At 32.2% G+C, this 20,131-nt stretch overlaps 1 protein-coding gene across 1 annotated transcript in view; it reads right to left on the bottom strand.

The window, feature by feature from the left end:
- The window catches only part of PCLO (piccolo presynaptic cytomatrix protein), a 349,327-nt gene that overhangs the window by 33,521 nt on the left and 295,675 nt on the right, over nucleotides 1-20,131 (bottom strand). The window contains 3 exon segments of the mRNA XM_039849076.1: nucleotides 3,461-3,602; nucleotides 17,908-18,090; nucleotides 19,252-19,446. Coding sequence (XP_039705010.1) covers nucleotides 3,461-3,602; nucleotides 17,908-18,090; nucleotides 19,252-19,446 — 520 coding nt within the window.

The raw sequence follows: 20,131 nt of genomic DNA, 5'->3' as shown, positions 1-20,131 counted from the left end.
AGGACATACAGATGGCCAACGGACATGTGAAAAGATGCTCAACGTCACTAATCATCAAGAAAATGCAAACTAAAACAACCATGAGCTATCACCCCACACCTGTTGAAAATGGTTATTATCAATAAATTAACAAACATCAGGTGCTGTTGAGGATGTGGAGAAAAGGAAACCCTCATACACATGTTAGTGAGAATATAAATTGGTGTCGCCACTGTGGACAATAGTATAAAGATTCATCAAAAAAATTAAAAATAGAGCTGCCATATAATGCAACAATTCTACTTCTGAGTTATTTATCCAAAGAAAACAAAAACATTAATTTGAAAAGATATATGCACCCCTATGTTCATTGCAGTATTATTTTATAATAGCCAAGATATGGTAACAACCTAGATATAGACCTCTCTCTCTCTCTCTCTACACACACATACACACACACACACACACACACACACACACACACATACACATACATATATACACACATATATATGTATATATAAATATTATTTAGCTATATAGAAGAATGAAATTTTGCCACTTGCGACAACATGGATGGACCTGGAGAGTATTATTCTAAGTGAAATAAGGCAGACAAATACTGTATAATCTCATTTATTTGTGAAATCTTAAAAAATAAACAAACAAATAAACAACATAAAACAGAAACAGACCTATAGCTATAGAGAGCAAATTGATGACTGCCAAAGAGGAAGGGAGTAAGGTTATGGGAACAGAAAAAAAGAAAAAAAAGATAGTGTTAAAGCCACTATTTGAGGAACCACCACCTCCCCCCAAAAAAAGAAAGAAAAAAGAAAAGAAAAAGAAAGAAAAATCCCACTGACAGACTTTTCTGTAATGCTGTGTTGCAGTCATGTGATTCTCATTACTAAGCTTTTTTAATTGTTTCTGTGAGAGTCAAGATAAGTTGGTCGATAAGTTTTAAAAAATTAACTCTGCTATGTCTGTCACAATTAGACAAGGAGATAAACTTAATAATTTAGTAGCAATCTCACTTTTAGTAATATACTATACTAGTAGAAAGACAAAACGTATCATTACTGAGCCAAAGAGAATTGAAAGTGAGGAATCCTATTAGCAGTGCTAATAGAGCAGATGAGAGTACTGAAAAATTCCTATACCATGCCAAACTCTCACAAAATAATTACAATTTTTAGTAATTGTAATATAATACATTTTTGATAATTTTTTTATTGATCTTGAGTCCTAGATTTCATATTATAATGGTGATAGTCAGCTACAGTCTTTGCTTCTAGTGAAAACTAATTTTAACATTAGATACTTAGCCAAAATGTATATTAGGTGCATTTCTAAGATTATAGAGAAAACTTTTGCAGCAATGTGAAGCCACATATGTACAAAGGAAATGTAACTGTGGGTCGTGTGAACGATGTAATTTTTCTGAATTCTCAGTAAATAATCTTCAGTTTAGAACATTTTGACTACATAGTTTGTAGTTTATATTTCTTAATCAGTCACCAAATATGTATTGAGCATTTATGTTAGCCCAAGCAGTAACTGTTAGACAAAAAGGGGCATACGAAGGAACTACCAAATACTGCTCTAACATCATCCTGCAATGCTTTAAAAGAGAGAATTTTTTTCTGTGCTCATATGGAAAAACAATAGCCTCGTAGGCAGTTTCGAAAGGCTTTCATTCATAAGAGAAACAGGAAAATGGGAAAAAACAAAATTGGAATGTGGTATGTATGTAAAAAATACATAATCTCCTTCCCCTTCAGACATTCAGCTATTGAGGAAAAAATATGGTTTACTCTCTGAAAGTTATAACTTTATCATCAGTGTTAAATTATTTATTTTAAAAGGTATGGATAAATTGAAAGGATATTAAGTTATATGTGGTGTAAAACCTTTACAGATTTGTATGATATTTATAATTTAGAGAGAGGAATTTAATGAATTTGCTGAAATTCTGCTCTGTCAAACTGGATCATCAGAGGCTGAAAACTACTCCTTTTAGAAATAGTTTTTAATAAAAAGAACTGATTAAATACAAATAACTTTATTGATTCATAACCTAAGTATCAAAAAAAAATAAGTAATGAAATAATCAATTTCAGTAGGAAAAGTGTAACTCGAACATCACAAAATAAACACTTTTTTTCACAGTACAAATCCGTTTTCCCTATTATTTTGCTTTTGTAAATGGATCTGTTATCTAAATATTAGTAGTATTCTGGAGATCAAAAGGAAAGATTTATTTAAAAAGTGATAATAAAAGAAAGAGAAATAGAAGTTCCACTCTCAGAGAAGGCTTCACTCAACATTGGAGAAAAGGAAAAAGACCCTTTAACAAGGTGCCAGACCAGGGGACCACTGCTCTTTCTGTAAACTGCCACATAATAAGTAATGTGAATGGTCACTGTTGCAACCACTCAAGATTGCCCCTATAATGTGAACAGCATTAGACAACACATAAGTGGCTGTGTTCCAATAAAACTTAATTTATGAGCCCTGAAATTTCAATTTTATATAATTTTCACATGTTACAACATATATTCTTCTTCTGTTTTTGTTTGTTTGTTTGTTTTTCTTTTTCAAACTTTTAAAAATTCAAAGTCATTGTTAGCTCACAGCTGGATTCACCCTGGCCTGGAATCTGAGGAAGGGTGGCCCAGTGGTGTTTTTGAAAACCCAGAAAACTAGTTACTGGGGAGGAGAAGGGAAGGTCAGGAACTTTCATTTTTGTTACTGGAACAGACATAACCTACATATTTATCTTGGATGCTGCTAAATTTTGCCACCAATATGACTAAACCCATTCTAACACATTCTGAACACAATCTGCTTTAGTTTTGCATTTGATTTGCAATATGATTTTCTTGAAGCTTAACACATTACCAATGAACTTTACTCCAAGTTTATCTACTCATGTACTATGTACTATGTACTATTTGCTATTTCTTCTGGAAAATATGAAAACACAAAATCTTCTTTTTAATTGTAGCAATATTTACAGTTGAAAAATCTATGTGAGTAGCTCAGTATGTTATCAATTTCAAATGTAAAATTTGAGTTCTTTAAATATGTTTAAATCTCTCCCAATTCAAAGTAAATAAAGCTATGTTTATCTCAAATCTCAATGCTGTTTTTATTTGGTCATTATGTGATTAAAGCATGATTCAGGCATGGCTAAATTATTATTTTAGCAGTGTTTCTGTTAAATACAGATTGAATTAATTAAGTAGTACTGGTTAGAGCCCAGTATTCACCCTTAGAATTAACTAAATTAATCCAATTTCTTCTGAACAATCTTTTTTTTTTTTTTTTTTTTTTTTTATGTAGGCATGGCCAGTTGAAATGCTTCAGGGACAATTGCTCAGAATTGGCTAATTATCTAGTTATTTCCTGTTAAATGTTAAGAAAAGCTTACTCATAATGCTGTTAGCTTTGTAGTGAGAAAAAAAGAACCACTTACATCCTTGGAATAGGAAATAGATTAGTCTCCCCTGCAGTGCTGCTGCTTCCTTCACTGTCCACGCTATAGCCACTGCCAAAGCTGCTGCCCGAGGAGCCGGTGGACACGGAGCTTTCTGCAGGCCGGTGATTGGTAGGCTTTGCTGCATGGTGTGGGAAGAGTCAACACCACAGTCAATCAGTGATACTCCCATTGATCTCCAAATGCATTATGATGCGTTTTCTTCATTTACATGTATAAAGAAACAGCTGTAGCAAGAACTCCACATTTCCTAACCTGCCTTTCATTTTCTGTCCCTTAACCAATAAAGCATAGTGGCCACACTAACATACTTGATTGTTTTTCTTGGACATAAAGGAAAAAACAATTGCTTTTAGGAATAAACCATCATATTTTTAGACTGAGATAAATAGCATGTAACTATTCTATTATTATTATTGTTTGTGGCTTATTTGTACAGTATTGCAATAAAGATATGGCTATTTCTTAGAGAAGGAGTTTAGAAACACTTGGGTAGATAGAAATAACAAGATAAGAAAAAATTTTCTGAATTATTTTTCGTATTAATATCGAATAATCTGTTTTTTTTCTTGAGACGTGAAGATGAAAAATAGAACAGACAATTTCAAGAAATGATTGAAAATTCTGTGCTTATTTGTATGTTGCTCTATCAACTATCTCCACAGGTTATTCAATTTGAAGATATTTGTTTCCTTTTAGGCATTTCTTAGTTTATGATTAGGACTTGTTTTAAAAATTTCATCAGCTTGATTATTTTTTGATGTAAGAATTCTTATTTCCATAGAAACGTAATAATTCTGTGCTGTAAATTATGCAGTAGTAGGAGTATAATGTCAATATTGTTAGTAGAATTCTAGATTAGAGGAGATTTGTGGGGGGAACTTTTGCTGGAAAAAAAGAGAAGGCAAGTGTTTTCTTTTGTTTCTGTAGAGAGAAATTTCTCTAGGCAGATTTTTGAAATTGTTATTTATCTTCTGCCATATGGTCAGAGTTTAAGAGTATGAGCTTTGATCATATTGACATGGTTTTGCATCTCAACTTATTGTAGAGTAAGACTAAAATTCAGTTTCCTCATTTGAACATAACAGGGTCAGTAATGCCTATGTCATAAGATCATGATATGGGAAGTGAGATAAAATAAAGCAAGAACCCAGTATTTTACGTCTTGCCATATACCCCAACCTCTTCATCAGGGCTCTACTGTCAATGGCTGTTCTCTAGTATCTTTGAGTGTACGTAGTCCCTGATGATGAATTTGCCTTGGGTATCTTCTAATTCTAGACATGTTCTAGGCTACAAAATCATGAGTCTCTCGTCCATAAATACATCTCTGTTTGATTAGGAGTTTTTTAAGCAGTTGGATAGATTCACACTAATGGGTGAATAGTTGATAATTGTTTAATGATCCTAAGGTTTCTGTATTTTTCTTAAGGATCATATACAAACACAATAACTCGATGTGGTGGAATTTTAGTATAATCAACATAACCAACTGAAGCGATAATTACAGACATTTTGAGGGATACCATTTGAGGGCAGGGAAGCCATCAGAGTAGTCAGGATCAAGGCTGGTAAAGCAGCTCTTCCCCACTTCTTTCTTTCTTTCATTTCAGGACAATGGATCCTCTAAAGCCACCAGAAAAGTTTATAATATATATTCCAGTGATAGTAGGATCACTTTCTCAGAAGAGTGAAAAAGGAAGAAACGTTTATTAGTCAATTATATATCAGATGTCTATAAGTTGGGAATAGCTATTTAGAATAAGGCTTGAATTCTGTTAAATAGCCAGTGACCAATGAATTACTAGTAACCCATAGCTATATCTGCAGAAACAGAATGATAGTCATAATGTTTAATATTTTATTTGATTTTTATAGAAGAAACCCATATATTGTATTTAGTGTTAAAGAAAATAATTTTAAAAAGAATAACTTTCAAAATGTAAAGGTAATATGACTGATATAAAATTAAAATCATTTATAAAGCAATTTGAACTGTATAATCAACCACATGAGTCATATTAGTCAATTGGTTGTAAACAAAAGAAAGCTGTCATACTTTTTGATTGGCATTATATAATCCAATCGAGACTGTTAATAGTTTTTAGTATGACATTGAATAAAAAAATCCTTTAATTTTATCAACTGGAAAATCTCGATATACTATTTTCAAAGACAAACCTTAATTAATATATATTAATTTTAAATTGATTTATTTTTACTAAAGTAAAACAATTTTCATCCAAGAGTGCTCTCATAATGTATCAAAATAGCTACATTATAGAAAAGATGTCATTATTTACATTTAAAAATGTTCCATCTTTTCTTTTGTAAACTTTAATTTTGCCTGATGCAATTTCTAGTTCTACTTCTCTTCTGGGAAATTTGAGATGTGTACAGAATGGAAAACAATATAAGAAGAAGAAAGGATGAAGGCTAGAAATAACTTTAAGGAAAAAGTTTTTTTTATCTTGTCTAGGTAAATAGAAAAATCTCATTTGGAAAGCCTGTGCATGTGCTGCCAATTTAAATGCAAATAAGTAATGTTTTATAAGAAATATAAAAAGAAAGAAAACCAAATCTATGGAACATTATACATATATTGGATTAAGTCTCAGTCTACTTAACATCTTTGCAAAACAAGTTATAAGTAACTTTGAGTCTAAAGAAATTTGGAGTAGCTGGAAGTTAGGTGATTAATTCAAATAAATCCAGTGCTGTGATAAAACATCTGGTGCTTGATCAAATTTCTTATTCTTATTCTTATTCTTAACCTGGTATTTAAGTGTAGGGTAGCGTTAGATAGCCTAACATTTGGTTAGTTTTTAAAAATAAATTCAATTAAAATGCAGAATGGACCTTTGCTTTTTACTGGGCAAAAGCAGTTTCAGACAAATTCTTTCATTTGCCTCTCAAAGTCCTTTATCATCTGCTCCTTTTTAAAGATATCCCTGGTAATTCTCCTTGATATGCTTTCCATGGAAGCCCCCTCAGGACACGCACTCTGGCTTCTTTCGTTTGGCTTTCTTTATCCTGAGAGCTGAGGCTATTCTCTCCAATTTTGTTATGCTACCTTTGCCCCTATCACTTTTTCATATCTAAATTATATTTATCAATAAAGGCCCAGCTCAGATCAGTAAAAGCCCTGATTCATGCATTTTTCTCATCTTACCATTCAGAATTGAGCTCTTCTATATCTGTACTCTCAGAGCACAAGGTCATATCTTATTGGCCTTATCATATCTTATTGGTCTTATTGGCATTGATTACTTTCTATCTTCGATTGTAGTTGTTACATTCATGTCATTGTTCAAAGCAGAGGATGTGTTTTCTCCATGGTAGCATTCTTAAAAGCTTATCCTGGAACTATACTGAAGCAATTTTTAATGAAATAATAATAATAAAATTAATAATCTTTCCCTTAACCAAACTAAGCCATCTGAATGGGTTAGTAATATTTCACTTTTTATCTGGCAATGTGCTTTATGCAATTTATAAATCTTTCATCAATAGCACCACTTGATAATAGGAATTTTTTTCCCTCATGTTTTTGTTAAGAAAACTTTGGGTAATTCAACTTTTTTGTAGCTTTAAAAATCGGAATGAAACTTTAATCTGTCACACTGTGTACAAAAATGTGATCACTCAACTAAATGTTGTTTTCCCAATCCCCACAAAACTGGTTCGATTGAAAAAATATTTAATGACAATATACTAAACACAAAACAAAATAACTTTGCGAACTTAAAAAAGTTAAAAACAGACCATGGACATTATATATAAATATTTAAATTGGAATAACAATAAAATATGATGTGTGTAGTAACATTCCATGGGAGCCACCAGAGGGTGTTATTACAGACACTAGTGCCAATTCCACCTCTCGATACACAGAGAGAAATTACATTTAATTTTCTACCAGAAGTAATATTTAAAACATTACTCTTCTGCTTTACTCTTCCAACTCTTAACAGAGTTTCAGAAATCTGGATCTGCAATACATGGATTTATTATGTGCCTGTCTATTTTACGAAGAATTGAGGTTTATTTAATAATAATACATTTTTGGAGTCTACATTTTTGTGTGTACTTTCTTTGTGAATTCCTATTTGTACTATCAAGTATCAATTAGAAGAAAGATGTATTAAATAAATATGTAATAGAATAAGCCTTCTTGCCCGGTCTAGAGAAAAAAATCTAGAGTATTGAATCATTTTTGACTCAATTATTGAGGGGGCATTTCAGGTAAACAATTTTATCTTCTCTGAGGCAATTCGGTCTGCTTTAAATTATTCTTTGACCTCTTCATTTTCTTCAGATGATAGATGATGAGACATCATTTTGTTTTATTACTTCACTGTGGCTAACCTTAATTAAACCTGATAGTGTCTCTTTGCCTGCACATCTGCTTTCAGTTGCTCTGTTGTTTTTTCTCCCTCTATGATAGTACTTAAAATTGCAGAACTGTCCCCACCACACGATGGCAGCACTGTGCTCAAAGTCTGAAGATCAGATTTGAAGACCATTAGTTGTAGAATTATGGAAAATTAAAAGCTGGTAAACACTGTAGCGATAACCTGCTCCTGACCCATCATATAACCTATAAGAAAATTAAGCCCTGTAAAGATTAAGTGACTTGTTCCAGTTCACACATTAATTAATGAGAGAAAGAATCAAAACTAAAAAATGTTAATCCACTTTTCTATCACATCCAATTATCTCAAATTAAGATTGTGAGATCTCTGTCTTCCTCATAATTCAGTGTTTGGAATGTATAAAGCCTTGATGCTTGTGATGTTCCATCATTGGTTTTATATTTTTGGTTCAGCTCAAAGTTATTTCTAAATATTTCAAGAATTATGTAGGTAGCTTATAATTTCCCAAATTACTTGGTTGATAAAGTATTAATATTATCTTTATCATAATGTTAATCCAGTCTATGAAATTAAGATCAACTGTTTGAAATTAAGATAAATCAATGAATAATTCTTTTGTTTATTCCAATAGTTTAATAATGGAACTGAAATAACCATCTGGCTATTTTAGAAATAATGTTTTTGTTTTTATTTTTACCAGAGATTTTGCAGTTTTATCTCATTTGTTGATTTGTTGTGAATATGTACCTGAAAATGTCAGGTTTCAATTTCCATTGTTACCAGCATTATTTGGCAGGTTTTCCCTTGAATTATGTCCAATCACATTTTTTATGTTTTCTAATACAGTTCAGGGGTATTAATTTAAGAAGAGATGTTGCATCTTATGAGGACATTAGAAGTTGAATCTTTTTTTCCTAAATTTACTCTAGTATATTCATTATTCAATTGGGAAGATTTAAAAGAAATCTTGACACTAGAAAAATGGCACAGGTAGTTTCAATACAGCTATTTGTAAGTGTGTTTGCATATTCCTAAATTATAAGTTTTCACAAATAAAAGTATTAAAAATAGGTAACTCTGACTTTTGTAAACTTTTTTTGAGAAGGTCAGGTGAAGGAAGGATGGCACTGAAATATTTTTTAAAATGACAAATTATTGGTTAAAAAACAAAGATATCAGAAAATTATAACGAATGATGAGAAATGAAATTTTGCAGTATCATTTTTTCTTATAAAAATTAAAATATATGCCTTAACATATTCCATATTCATACAGTAGCTTCTTTCAGAGAGGGAGATGGAGATGTAATGCCTCTGTTTGCTGTTTCCAGAAAGGCAATCGTGTTCACTCCCTTTCCTCTCATCCACATTGGCTTTATGACTGAATTTTTCAAGACATTGTAATGATCAATTCCATGTTTTTACCTAACACTATCAGTAATTTGTAGGTATTTTCTAAACTCACTAACTAATCATTCATTCTCTATCTTTGTAGATAATAGGATCAATGATCACTTCAGGGAACAGAAGTAATAATGTATAATTTCAATATAACAGGTGTTTGGAAATGAAGGTAAAGTTAACTAATAACATGGTAGAGAAGAATTTTTTCTTACGTAAATATAATACGTGATGGCTAGTATACTATAGTCCTTGCATTAATGCTATAATGTTACCTTTTAAGTGCATCTTTCTTTTTAAAGTGTTTTTGATTTAGAACTGGTTTTGGAAGAAGTCATTTAAAGTAAATATAGTTTAAGTGGGGACTAAAATGTCATAGTAAAAATGGAAAAAAGTTTCATTAAGACATGATCAAAAATGAAAATTAAGAAAATAAATTCATTTTCTCTTTAATAAATGTAGTTATAATTCCAGCTGTGTCCAAATAAATAGAACAAATAAAGAATTTATAAAGTGCCAAGTTTTGGTTTTGTGCTAAAGGATTCTAGCACAATTGTTACAACACACTAAAGATTATCATTAAAAAGTTAATAGTAGGATGATATTTGAAAGAAAAAACATTCACATTTTTAAAGGCAACTCTTAATTTTTCAATATTCATTTCATTTTCCTTCGAAGCAGAAATATCCTCTCTCTTGGGGTTTGCTTGCAAAATATGCAAGATTGTTTCAGTAAAAAGTAATTATAAAAGTAGTCAGTTTTGAAAAATGTTTTTACATAATCCTAAAACTGACAATTTAGATCATGAATACTTAGATAACAAGGATAACAGTCCTTAAATGGAATCTAAATGGTTTGATTTACATAAAAATCCTGCCCAAAGGAAATATATTTCCAGGATAAACAAATACAAATTAAATACAAATTAATAATGGTAGACTGATTTATGTGGCTACTGCTACAACAAACACCGAATATTATTTTTGATATCATTCAAATGTAGTCAATGGTCACAAAGTAAAAAAGAGTTCAGACAATTATTTGATAAATCCATGTCCAGTCCTCTGGGACCTAACGTCTCTAGTTAACTTCCTTAATCTTTCTACCTCCTCCAAATAGATCGTTTTCAAAAGATTTCTCTCCTCTTGTAGTTAATTATACCCCAGTGGACTGGAAAGATTATTAAAGAGAATCAAAGCCAGAACAAATAAAAATATAATTAATTATGTTTCGGCATATTTCTAAACATAATGATGTTTAGTTATATAAAAACTTAAGTCGATAACTAATTGCATTTTTCTTTTTCAATCTCAGTTGAAGGTAGACAGAACTCATGCTTTCTCATTCTTCATAATTCTTCCCAGATATCTTTAATTGGTTATTCAATAAATATTACTAAGATGGCAGATTCACAGGGCCATTGATTTTTGTCTATTTTGTTCACTGCAGTATCATTAACACTTTAACGAGGTTCTGGAACATAACATTCATTAAAAATAAATGTGTTTATGAATGTAAATAAATGAACAACTAATACAGGTAATTCAGATAATATTTTTTATAAATGATACATATTTTCAGAATTCTCTTTTTAGCTTTAATTACTTAAAACGTGCTAAATTATATCCTTGAATATTAGTAATCAAAAATTTGGTAAGAGGTAAGAAACTTAATTTTTCCTCAAATTTGAATCAAAGTGATGATCTTCAGTTTTTTTATTGTTAGTTATGCCAACATAATTAATATGTAGTAAATGGTACAGTAATACAGATAATGCAATAGAAAATAAAAAAAAGTAACTTATAAACAATTGCTTTTTTCAATGAAGTTTATCTTCAAGATAAGGACACAAATAAAATTTATTCTACCTTTATAATACTCTTACTCCACCTTACGTCGAGAACAGCTGAATTAAAGCTGACAGGCAACTTACCAGTCAGATTCTGAAAGTAAGAAGTAATGAACATGGACATATAATCATAATTTAATTTAAATCATTCCCAATAAAATATTTTGAATAAAAATATAAAATGAAAATTGCTCTTGGTCAATCTTAAAAATTATAAATTAAAATTAAACGAGAAAAGAAAGAAAGGATTCTGAAATGCAATATAACAGATATAAGGAATACAAAATTTAAAGATAAATATGATAACTGTATTTTGGAAGAAACCTCTAATTATTCAATGCCTTTGGCTATTGGAAAAATTACGATTGTGCATGGGTATAGATCATTGGCTCAAACATTTTGATCTCAAGATGTCTTTTACATTTTTAAAAATTACTGAATTCCCTCAAAGAACTTTGTTTTATGTATTATATCTATCAACATTTGTCATATTCAAAATTAAGAAAAATTAAAAATAATCAACAATACATTTTCCATTAGTCATCAAAGCAATGATGTCCTGACATCGCATGTAAATGCAGGAAAACTTCACTGTATGCTTGAGAAAGAATGAGAGTGAAAAAGGAAAATAACATTTTAATATTCCTAAGAATTTTTTTGACCTAATAAACCCTTAAAAGGGTCTATGGAATGCCCAGGGGTCGACAGACACACTGAGAAATATTGATCTAGATCTATAGCGATAGAAAGAAGTGTTAACTGTGAAAATAAGAAGAAACCAATTAGCACCAGCTTTTTTGATAGTTATCCTAAACCACTATATATTTCGTGATCACTATGGTGTCTTTTATTTTTTTATACTAAAAAACGTTAAGTTGTTAACCTCTCTTGAAAAGATTTATTATTATTGATATCATTAACCTTTTAACTTTTCTCAGCTTCTAAGCTTTCTAAAAAGTTGTTCTACCCAGAACTTCACAACTCTAGGAGCACAAGTTCTGAATTAAAAATTAATGTATCATAACAGTTTGCTTGTCTGTTCTATTTTTGCTTTAAAAAGCTACTTATGGTATACAGAAACCCAGAATAAATAATGATATTTGGAAGGCATTAAATGATGCAAATTCTTCCAAAAGGGTTTCCTGTATATAAAATCTTTTTAATTTTCTTGCATATTAATAGTTGGTTGGAGCTAAAGTAGTAATTCAATAGTTAGTTACTTTATCAAACGTCATTAGCAATGAGGATGCTTTACGACAAACTAAAACTGAATGTATATAAGAGATTTATATAGAAATTTGAATTACATAGTATAAAAAAAGTTCATTTCTATATCTCTCTATATAGATTCCAAGTTCATTTTATATAAAGCCAGATAAAAATGTGATATGGCCTAGAAAATTTAAAATAATATGGTTTCGAGTTTGTAATCAGAAAAAGCAAATTTTCCTTCTGTGTTCTTTTAAAACAAGTAGAGCAGAAATTTTATTCTAATTTCTTTCTTAGATGTTTAAAAATAGAGACCCATGTTCCTGACTTTTATCAAGCATTTTCTTCTTTAAAAAATTATCAGTTATTTGATTTGTAATATCAATATTAATATTTTGATCAGTTTTTCTTCAAATGATTAATTTAACTGATTTATTAATTTTTATCTTTCAGTATCTTAAAACATATTTAAAATCCATAAGCTTTTTTTTTTGGCTCCTCAACGATTAATTGTGTATTTACACATTCAAAACCGCAATAAAATGAAAAGAAAAAAGCATATTTTCTCAATCTGCCTCGGTACACACGAAGGTTCCTTTCATCCTCTCCTGTATTCATAGGTTCCCCCTCTCTCTCACCTCAGATTATCTTGTACAATAAAGAATGGGTGAAATATCATGATTTTACATAATGTGATACATGCAGATGAAAAGTGGAAAAAAATCAAGTAATTCTTGGTTAGATACCTGGATTTAGGCAATACTGTTAAGTAGCCAGATTATGGTCTTGGAATCACTATCCTTCTCCTTAGGTAGCATTTCCCTGGTTCCTTGATCCCCGCTACCAGATTACAATGTTCCCAGGCCCATGCTCACATCATACAGTCTATCCAGGGTCCTGCACTTGTCCCCATCAGCCTTCTCACATTCCAAGCTTCTTACTTTTCCTTCATCAGCATTTACTTGTCTGTCTCATTTCCTCAGGGTTCTACTCCCTGGTGGTAATTTCATAAATTAACTTTTAGAAAATAATTTCCTCGAGCCCAAAGTACAATAATTTGCCTTTTAAAAAATTAAGTTTCATGTTGTTAAAGACATGTCGTAAATAGCATTTAAGGGACTTTGGCATGTTAAAATTAGGTCTTTTTCTTCTTGTCAGATCATATATTAATAGTCATGCCCAATTACATATGTCCATAGCTAGATCATTTGACTAAGGCACAGACGGAAAACAAGTTTGATACTTAGACAGACCAGTTGGTCTTGCTATTCAAGTCAGATGAAATGAACATGTAAATACCCAGTGTGAATCAGACATACTTTATGTGGATGGCTCTATGCAGACCCATGGCTAGATGGTAGGTCAGTGGAATCACCCTTGTGAAGGAAGGTCATAAACAGGAGACAATGATGTCATGTGATCAGAATTATTCATGTACTGTCTGTTGCTATAGATGTATTACAGAGATAGTTCTGGCAATACATTTTATATGACTACAGAAAGAGTTGAAAATGCATAATCAATCATTCTAAGAAAATATAAGAACTCTTAAAAAAAACAAAACTTTAGAAGAGATTTTGGTTTTCACAGAGACTTCTAGAGAAATAGGCATAGAACTTTGAAAGTTGAAATTAATTTGATTCTCTCAGATTTTCTTGAATGTTTTCTGTGTTCACATCATTACAGTTTCAACTTTTTATATTAAACTATCCAAGGTTTTATTTTTTAAGGTTTTTTTATGAACACATTGAAATGAATGTAAATCTGTTTTTATTGACCTGTTACAAATGTTACAAAAGACTTCACCTCCAAACAAACTCATTCTGATTTCTCTTCTCCTTGACTTCCCTTTGAACTCTTTCCTTTCCAAAACCAGAATGCTAAATTCTTTCTGATCAAAAGTGACTTTCTACTTCCCATTGGAAGAGAATGAGACACTGATTAGCTACTACTTTTTGTAACCAACAATTCCCTCCATTCCCAGTGCCCGCCCTGCTTCCCAACCCATCCACCCGCGACCACATGCCCAAGAGAGCAGCTCCCACAGAGTGATGGCTTAGTAAGAGTTTCCCATGGTAACATATGGATATGAAGCTCTGACAGGTGCCGCAACAAGCCTTATTGAAAGTGGAGTTTCCAGCAGCGGTCTGTGGAAGTAGCTTCAGGCTTTTCTCCTACAATTCAGTCCCACCAAGGCACTCAGTCATAATTCCCTCACGCAACTAATTCAATGATTGATCTTCTCATCTAATCCCTCCAATCTATTCCAATGGCTCTTATTTTATTGCCTAGAGTGGAGGGATATTTCTATTCATTCTGTATTACTGGTTCAAAATTTAAAACTCACCTACAATCTTAGTATCGAAAATAGTTCAGAAATGTCAAACTGCACTTAAAATGTAATATATGTGTCAAGTAAATTCATTCTCAAGGTTTTAAGAATGCATCAATTTGTTTTACTTTTGGTATGATTTAAAAAAACAAACCACTTTTAAAACTCTCTTCTCTTGTTGGTGTCATCTTCTGAAATGGCAAGGCCTGTGTTCAACCAAACCAATTGGCTTGAAAAAAATTGGGGGGGGAATCTCTAAATACAAACAGAGAGTTGTTTAGGTATCAGGATGATCTGGTTCAATCTATTCTTTCCCTTCAGGTTTCCTAGCATGCAACTGAACCCTGGGGGGAAAAAAAGTTCCTTCTGGCTCACTCCATAATTCTTGCCTGACCCATATTTTATGCTACTTCAAAAAGAAATTTGCTGAAAATCTCAGAAAAAATATTTAAAAAGCTCTTTAGGGACAATTTTATCACCCTTGAAAGAAATTACTACAGATGTACACACGGCCTCCTCTACAGATCCTCCTTACTGCTGCATTGCACTTGTACAGTGAGAGGATTTTATTTCCTCGGTTTGTGGCAGCTTAATTATCAGCCTTCAGAAAAGAGGATCATGTAAGTAGAGCTAGTCTAAATTGTATTCTACCATCATTTCTAGCACTTCTAATCATTTGTAAGAATTTGAGTGATAAATAACAAATAAGTAAATAACAATTGCTTTTACCGAAATCAGGACATTTTGATTTCAAAGGAGCCAATGTATTTAAAACACAAATGTTTAGGCCTAGTGACAGGATATGGGTTATACGGATGATTCAGAAAATTTCTAGCTGTGTGTTCTTCTGTCAGTCATCCTAGCCCTCTCGCTGATTGCTTACTCAAAATACAGGGATAAGAATATCTGCAATGCATACCTCATCTACCAGGTGAGATAAAATGAGACAATGGGTGACAAAACAATTTGTACGATATGAAGAATTATTCCAATGCATGGTGTTTCTTTTCGGAATGTAGATGTGATTATATAAACTCCATTGTGAGATTTGAAATGGGAGACTTTTATCCAAACTTTAAAAATTAATGCAAATAGTTTTGCAGTTAGTGAACAGGAACTTGCTGGCTCTTTATATGTTTACATCTTTTACCAATTTTTCTAAGTTTTGAACTAATTAAATGGCATTTTATATAAATTTAATCCTATAATATGTATGCCATTAGTTGTTTGCTTAATGCATGGTTGAATTATATTCCTGGCACATTTATAGTAGAAGAGAAATAATATATTTATATTTTAGAAAACATGCCATTTTCTTTATCACCTATTAGAATAAAATTAAACAAGAAAGTATGCTATGGTATCTTGATTTCCTTTTGATTGTAACTTCAATAAAGAATGAATTCAAGGTTCAATCATAGCACTTTAAATGAATGAGAATATCCATTAGAGCATTATTCAAAGAAAGGAGATTAAAAACATTATGCTACAAATTTTGACAACCACATCTGGAAAAACAATCAGACAAAATATTGTATAGTAATACTTAGATCATGATAATTAAACATAAGATGCAAAATAAGGGAAGCTCTTGACTACTGTGACATTTATAATTATGAAATATTTGAAGAAAATGAATAACATTAAGAAATCAACAGTACTTATTTGATGGAAGAAAAGGTGAGAGGCAGAATTTTAAGTGATTTTAGAAAGTGCTAGTAAGGCTAACTAGAAAAGGGAATTAGGGCTTCAGTGATAATCTATAAACTGGGCACATTCAGAATTATCTTAATGTTTAAGCGAATTGTTTCCTTAATTACCTGGCTAATTCAAGAAACATCACAGTGATTTGCCCTCTGTATGGCCACATACATTTTCCACAGCCCCTAACTAATTGGTTAGTTGGGACAAGAGTGTATTAAATTTTTTAAAATTTTCTGAGAATAAAGAGAAATTCAATAGGAAAGTACAAGGTTTGATTTTAATACTGTGGAAAGTATAGAATCATAAAATCAAGTATTTTAGGGCTGGAAGAGACAAAGGGAAAACACTGCTATCCTAGTTTTTAAAAAAACTTTATATTTTAAATATGGTTTTAAATTAAATTTGAAGATAATTTTATAATCACCATTGTTTAATTCCTGTCATTGGCAGTGGCACTCTTTCTTGGGAAAAACTCCACAATGTTGGGGTCAAGTTAGGGTCAGATATAAATTTGCTTTCTTTTCTGAACACAGCTACAGAATCAAGTTTAGATGCATCTCCAGAGCAAAGGTTCATAGAATTTGTCTTCCTTTATCCAAGAATCAAGATGATTATTAAGAAGATCAGATGTGGGAGAAAGAAACAGTGGAAGCACTGCATAAGAGTAGCCCAACCCCATTATTTATTTACGTGTTTATGTCAGCTCTGTTACTTTTATTTGGTAATAATTTTCCATCTATCTTATAATGTTTTTGGCATGAAACTTTGGTCTGCTTTGAAATGCTCTATCATTACAACTCTCACTAACAATGGAGCAGTAACTATAAATACTCTATTGCAAGGAATCAAATGAGAAAGCAAAAACTGACACACTCATATTAAACTGCATCATATAACAATGGCTCAGAACCCAGTAGTTTATGAATGAAATAAAGATACTTTATTTATTACACAGGCACTTGAATATTCACATGCCCAACACAGCTGATACACTTAACAACTACGGAAACATGAGTGGAAAATGTCTGTTTGTAGGATCAAGAGAGAACTTTCACCATGTCAAGGTGAATGAGTGCATTGACAATTTTTCCTTTACTTTCCTCTAATAATTTCCAAAATCCACCAAATTTTTTAAAAGTTACACTTGAAATGATATGCAACAAAAACTGATCTACATATCAACTGGTATGCTAACTCGAATTGTGAGCAGTTTAAAGTTTTATCACAATGCAACATATTTATAGTCATGCTTGAACAGATTAGGTTAGTAGCATGCATTCCATTCTGGCAATATGAATACCGTTAATCTATTTCCCAACAAAAGTCAAAAGACGCCCAGTGCATAGAAAAATACAAATCACTATAGTTAATATATTAGGGGACTGATCTTGGGACTTACACGGTGACGATGAAGCCCTGAAATGCCATGCCCACAAAAGCACATTAAAAAGTGGATAAACATATCTTATCAGACAATCTCTAAAAATTAAAAGAGAAGGGCTTTAAATAGGGGGAATGTTCTTGCTGTGTGCTTTGAATAGCGCCTTTCTGCTCACCTCCTTCTGGCTTGACTGGTCCATCAGACATCACCTTCCTGAGGGCTAGCTGGCTTTGGTCTTGGTTGCCATTGGCTGGTGGAGGCAGATTATCAGACTGAGTTCTTTGAATGGGGAGGACTCCTGCTATGCTGTGTCTGTGCTGCTTCCTGGCATGATTAGACTGATCGCTTTTATGTGCTGCTGTGGCAGTGTGGGTGAAATGGAAACCCAGAGTATGTATCCTCAGATGGAACCAGCTTAAATGTTAGTCATGCAAACAGAAGTGATCTTTTGCTCTATTTAAATAAGTTGTGTTTTCAACTGCCAAAATGACACCACATGCACAGCACTAAAGAGGGTTAAAACTGGCTGTTTCTTTGGAAATGATGACTTTGGGAGATAGAGGAAACAATCTCTCTTCACTGTCTGGCTTATGCCTCTTGGAAGTAACAGTGCACCTACATTTGTAAAATCTCTGTACCTAAGTTTTTAAATGTTAATTACTAAGTTTTCACAAATTAAATGAAAATACAGCTATTAAGATGGGTAAATTGTTATGCTTTAATTAATATCTTGACTTTCAAAGGACTTCCAATGGTTAGGAAAAAAATAACCTATAAATTCTGTTATACACAAAGTGTGAATCAACAGAATAGAACTGATTGTGCTCCTTAATGACGTTATATTGCCTCATCACATATGCTTATATGTATATTAATATTATATACTTTCTTGAAAATATAAGAAACATGATTTCCTTCACAGATTTTTTTTCAAAAGACTAGAAAGTTTCCCACATTTCACATGCATAATTTATTAATGTTTTTAAACTTGAAATAGCTTTTCTCTCTAGATTCTAGAACTTGACTGTTGGTCACATTACTATTCTGCCTAAAATTTTTGAGTGTTTTCAGACATGAGCATCTCATGGCTAATCTGCTCTAAATGCTTGTGTGTGCTTTTTTTTTTTTTATGGTGTAATGCTTAGAATTTTGGTAGCCACTTGTGCTTATGATTCCTGTAGTCTAAAGGATATTTGAGTGCACACAAAAAGGACACACAACATTGTTTGCCTGCAAACATCACAGACACAGGTACCAAATACTATGAGCCAGGTTGGATGGATGGTGGAGACCAAGGAGAAACAGCCAGTTTTACTGCAGTCTATGTCAATTAAAAAAAAATCTAAATAAGAAAGAGCATATTCATGTACTGATATTGTTCTTACACAGACAAAGGGACAGAGAACAGAGTGAGCACAGTATGCCAAAAACAGAAAGCAAACAGGAAAGGACAGCAGAAAAGAAAGGCAACAGATGAACATTAAGCTGCCATGCTGAGGAATTTATTTGCGTCTTTTACTTGGTTGAAGGCGGAGTTGTTGCACGGCAGCTTCAGCAGCGGCTATAGCAGCCCCTGCATCTTCCAGGTGGGTCTGAGTGACACTGGTTTTGCTTTGACTGCGAGATGGTCCATGAGAGCGGAGATGACCTTCAGATGAGGATTTTGAGCTACCGGGACTACTATGGGATTTCTCAATGGTGGGAACCTGCATGTCTGGTTAAAAAAAGGGTAAAATATGAGTTAAAGTTGCCCCAGCATCTGCTAAGCTTCACATAATTTAAAATTATCTAAGATTTATAGTAATCTGTCTCTTTTTTTGGCTCATTTATGTATCTGCTCACCATACAGTAATAGGATTACACATTTGGGAAGCACTTTTTGGGAAGAAAGGCAAATGGATGATAATCTTGAGAAGAGGTAAGTTTGAGAAGAGGAATACATTCTAACTAGGCTCATATGAATGAATATTATAGTTTCACCAAGCAACTCTGCTAATTCTAATAGGGACCAGGTAAGAGACAATAGGTTTATACTGCCATAGGTGGACTTTTAAGTAAAAATGTAGTGAATTCCTGGATGAAGAGTTGTGAGTCTCCAGGGCATATTAGAAGTAGAGATTGTAGAATCATTATCTCAGCTAATTTTGAGAATGTATATATAGATTACACATTTACTATGGTAGTCATAGAGGAAGAGGTCTTTATACTAATGATCTTACAGAATGCAAATCAGGCCAGGCCAGAGTTGATCTTGGCCAAGAATGAACTGCAAAACTCATGAATGATCTGTAAAACTCATCCATAAGTAATCTATAGCACTCATTGTAGTCAGTGGTTTGTCATATAAATTCAGTGGCCAACTGGATGTAGCCTCAGTTTTCTATCTCCTAGAACACTTG

Source organism: Pteropus medius, unplaced genomic scaffold, assembly GCF_902729225.1.
Source record: "Pteropus medius unplaced genomic scaffold, Ma_sr-lr_union100, whole genome shotgun sequence".
Lineage (NCBI taxonomy): Eukaryota > Metazoa > Chordata > Mammalia > Chiroptera > Pteropodidae > Pteropus > Pteropus medius.
The sequence above is the reverse complement of the archived record's forward strand: the minus strand, read 5'-3'. Positions and strand labels throughout refer to the sequence as shown.